Here is a 4,537-nt window from a genome sequence, read left to right as displayed (position 1 = left end):
AGAGCTGCCTGTTCTCCCTTCCTGCTTAAAGCCTTAAGGCAACTCATGCATTTCAAATTTATTTCTCATACAAATTTTATTTTTCCAGCACCCTCTCAGGGTTCTGACAACAAAGAATCAACCCCTCTGACAGTGATTTAAGCTTCTTCTACAATTATCCCAGTGAGATCCTGCTGGAGATCAGCTACAAGCAATGAGCAGTGGATAGCTATTTCCATAATGAAGGACTGCGTACAGCCCTTGCTTCTTCCCTGTAATCGCAGTGCCTCATTCTTCCAGCACCCCCTTTGGGGTCTTGAACCCTCCCACATGGGTAGAAAGGCTGGCCTGGGTGTTAAGAAGCCACTAAGTGACTACAATGGCCCAGGGAGAGGTAGAAAACGGAAGCAAGATGACTCCAGCAAGGGAACAGCAGCTGCCTCCATGTGCTCCTTCTTGCCAGCTGGGGGCAGAGGGAGGATGACCAAGGCCTCCCCAGTAGAGAGAGCCCTGCAATTAGCTGAGCTCCTCTGGGAGTAGCTGGTCACTTGGACAGGGACAGCCCCTGGCATCTCCATATTGCCAGGCCTGTCATAGGCTGTACTGACCGGGAAACACATCGGGTTGCTGCTGTCTCTTTTGCCTGGCCAGGTGTACAAAAAGCACTAGGCCAAGAAGGCTTACAGCCTTGGTCCCTACATGGACCACCATCACCCTGTGGATCCGGGAGTGCACATGTTCTTGGTAAGATGGGAGGTGCTTCCCTGTGTAAAGAGTTATTACTGTCACTCTGCAGGAAGGCAAGGTGAACTCCAATACCAGGTCTTCAGTCCGAGGCTGTTGCTGAGAGACATTGTTCAGCCTTGTGGGAAGAGAGGTATTAGGGGGCCTGGCTGCCCTGTGCTGCCTACTTTGATGAAAGTCACTTCTTGGACTGCAGCTAGAAATGATGTCCACTCAGCCTGCTCCCCTGCCCGGAAAAAGACACCTTCTTCTCATCTCTGACCACCTTCTGGGCATGGGGACAACTTCCACTTGAAAGATGAGAAGCTGAAGCTCAGGGAGCTGCTGGGAGTCTTCCAAGGCTGCAGGTAGGAAGTGGGGAAGCCTAGGCCAGCACCAGTCCTGACTACCTACCTACCAGCAACATGCCCAGCTTTGGTCTTGGCACCAGCCATAGTAGCTCTTGGTTATTGCCCCAGTTAGATAAGCAGCAGAAGGAAGTAGAGGCATCAGGAGTGCCTCAGGGAATAAAAAGCAGGGTAGAAAGGACCCAGGTGAGGACAGCTTGGCCAGGAATACAGAGAATGAAGGGCTCTATGGCAGGAGTCGGGGTGATCAGGATAGTAGAGAAGGGGAGCCTCACAGTGAATAGGTACTTCTGGGCAGGCCCTTTCTTCTTGAAGACTGTGTAGAGGCTCACTTGGGGACCCTGGTCTTAAGAGCACAAGATGGGATCAGAGCCCATACCCTATGGGCCCTATCTGAGAAGAGGGCAAGTGAACTCCCTCCTAGACACGGGGCTGAGTTCTGGAATCACGTATTCTCATCTTGGCACATGGGCAGGCTCACCATGCAACCTGATGTTCACCAACAATGTGCGTAAGCCTCAGTTTATTCATGTGTCAAAGAACAGACCCAGACCCTCCAAGGTCAGCTGGTCACACCTCCCACCCGGCCAGGCTGGAGTCCTACCTGCAGCATCCTGGGGGACAGGCACTCACCAGCACAGGAGGCAAGCCATTCCCCACCAGACAGGTCCAAACCATAGAAAAGCTCTTGCTTTTAATCAAATGGCATAATGGCTGGAAACGGCTTACAAAAATCAAAGTGTAACTGAAGGGGCTATTATTGACATCACTGGCATTAGAACAGCATCAATATTAGAGGCAAAATGAGAGAGGGTGAATGGGGCCACGGCCGCCAAGGGAGGAGTACAGAAGGGAGGGGGAAGCTGGACCGGCTGAAAGCCTGGCTTCTCTGGGGAGATTAGACTGCTAACTGGAGCGGCCCCTCAGCCCTCCAAAGTCCTGATGAGACAGATACATAATTGTGCAGGAGGAAGGAGGGCCTGCTCTCAGACCTCAGCAGAACTTAGCCCCTGGGGTCTACTGTTTGTAGAAGGCACCTATCAGACCCCCTGGTTCCCTGGTGGGGAGCCCTGGAGGCTGGGCTGACAGTGTGAGCTCATGCTGCTTGCACTGGAAGGCTCAAAGAGGCTGTTCTCAACACACTTGCCCAGCACCCCTGCTAAGAATCGTGACAAGCTCCCTTGTCAGCAGGGACTGAAGGAGGAGCAAGCACACAGAGGGCAGAGCCACAGGGTCTTGGGGACAGCCTAAGACAGCAGGCAGAAACCAACACAGGGAGAGCTGGAGGCTCACAGTGGCTTGGCTAGGTCAGGGCTGTGCTGTGGAGAGAGGCAAGGCCATCTACCTGCCTGGGTAAACCAAGCATCCAAAATGGCTGATTTTGAGTGCCCTGAGGCAGGTACCTCAGACCAGAATGCCTGAGTTTTCCCTCCTGCCCATGAAGATGTGAGAGCCTCATGCAGCAGTAGGGCTGGGTCTGCTCACCCACAATCTCGTTCTCCTCCAGGTTGATGGTCTCCAGTGCCGGTAGGGTGGTGAGCTGCTCGGGAAAGTCCTGGAACTGGTTCCTGGACAGGTCAATGGCCTTGAGGTGCTGTAGGGCACTGACCTCGCTGGGGAGGCGGTGCAAGAAGTTCCCTTCCAGATGGAGTTCTGCCACGTGCAAGGAAGAAGGGAGAGCAGGGTAAGACCGGGGCCACCAGAGACCACAGGGACTGCGGGGCCATAGCTTTTAGCTGGCCTGGGCTGGGACAGCAGTGAGGATGCCCCAGGCCACAGAGGAAGCCCCCAAGTGGCTAGTTCCATGTTTATTTATACTAGAGGAGAGATGGCTCCTCTCATAGCCTGGGGCCTGCCGCCTGTCATTCTAGCTGAGGTCCCCTCCCCTGCATTTGGTTTTAGAATGGAAAGCTCTCTCCCGACACCTGGGCCTAGACAAGGGGTCAGGATGTGCCTAGACAAGGGGTCAGGATGTGCAGGTTCCTCCTTTAAATGAGACCTCAGCTCCAGACCCTGAAGGGGAGGCCAAGATGGGCAGTCCTAGGTTTCCCATATACCACCTAAGGGACTTCACTTTCCTGGGCCTTCCTGCCCAGGGGCTACCTGGGCAGCCCCTGCTCAGCCACAGCTTGACCAGATGTAGGTGGGTTCCTGCCCCCAAAAGTGCCTGTTCTAGGAGCTGACCAGAAGCCCGTGCAGGGGCTGGTCTGAGAAGGGGGCTAGGCTGGGAGCCCCTCTGTTAGGAGTGTGTCTCTGCAGTGTCAAGAGGAGACGGCCAATGTGGTGAGGATGAAGGTGAAATGCCATAGTCTAGCAAAGAAGTTCAGAGCCCACAGGGGCCTGTGCAGGGAGGAGAGGTGAGAGGCAGAAATAGGTTAGCAGGTCGCAGGGAAACAGAACACAGTGCTGATAAGAGGAGGGCCTGGGGCCCACTGCTTAGGCACAAACCCCTGCCATGCTCCCACTGCACTACTTTCCTTCAGAAGGTCATTTAACCCCATCCAGTCTCAGGGCCTCACCTGTAGACGGGAACTAATATCACCTCACCTGTAGACGGGAACTAACCCTAGGGCCGAGGGAGAATTTACTTTGTTAACACAGGAAGAGCGCAAAAGGCATCCCTGTCCCTGTCCACATGTGGTCTGACAGCGAGTCCCTTCTTTGTTCTGTGGATCTCCCCATCCTGTCTGACCCAAGGGAAACTGGAGGCCTAGAAATGCCAAGTGGCCTGAAGAATGTCCCTCAGCTCTATTCCCCAGGGCTGCTTTTGTACGCATGTGACTTGCATATTCACAAAAGGCCCCATGCTCCAAAGTGCCCTGCACCTGGGGTGGAACATCCTGTGTGGCCATGTGAAAGTCTTAATCATTTCATCCTCCAACCTGTGTTTGCAGGTGTAGCTGAGGTCACAGAGCCTGCTGCCCACCATGCCCAGGATGGGTGGTCTGCAGCCTATTCTCCTGCTCCCTGGCACCTCAGGACCTGCCAGGCCTCCCCCTTCCCACCCTGCTCTTCTATATTAAAGCCCTCAACCCCCAGCACGGAGGGCAGAGTCAAACACAATCCATGTCTACTCTCAGGTGGAGCACAGTGGCCGCTTTCTCCACCCTGGCCCCGGGCTCCTAAGCTAGCAGCACCATGCGCATCTGTGGGCAACCAGCTGGAGGCTAAGTCTCAGCAGAGGCAAGGTGAACCTGGCCAGTCCAGTGTCTGGTGAGAGCAAAAACCTGTAGCTGTCAGACTGGAGAGTCCCTGTGTGCACGTCCTGCACAGTGGGGCGGGACCCCAAGGCCCTCAGGATTCGGCACTTCTCTTCCTCCTTCAACCTTCCTGAGGCTGGCTTGAGTCTGTCCTGGTCTATTCAAGGCACCTCTGGAAATGAGCCATAAAGTATGAAGTGTGTAGTTTTTACATGAGTTAAATATTGTCATAATTGCATTTAAAACTGGCAATGTAGGGCAGCGCCT

The 4,537-nt window shown here is 54.3% G+C and overlaps 1 protein-coding gene across 4 annotated transcripts in view; it reads right to left on the bottom strand.

Annotated features, from left to right (window-relative positions):
• Positions 1–4,537, bottom strand: part of LRRC20 (leucine rich repeat containing 20) — an 83,073-nt gene that overhangs the window by 16,945 nt on the left and 61,591 nt on the right. For all 4 annotated transcript variants that reach the window (XM_023509560.1, XM_023509562.1, XM_023509561.1 and 1 more), the window contains one exon: positions 2,556–2,723. In XM_023509560.1, the coding sequence (XP_023365328.1) occupies positions 2,556–2,723 (168 nt within the window). The remainder of the gene's footprint in view (positions 1–2,555; positions 2,724–4,537) is intronic.

This window comes from Otolemur garnettii, unplaced genomic scaffold, assembly GCF_000181295.1.
Source record: "Otolemur garnettii isolate 467f Iridium unplaced genomic scaffold, OtoGar3 scaffold00008, whole genome shotgun sequence".
NCBI classification, from domain to species: Eukaryota; Metazoa; Chordata; class Mammalia; order Primates; family Galagidae; genus Otolemur; species Otolemur garnettii.
This window is presented reverse-complemented; position numbering and strand designations above follow the sequence as displayed.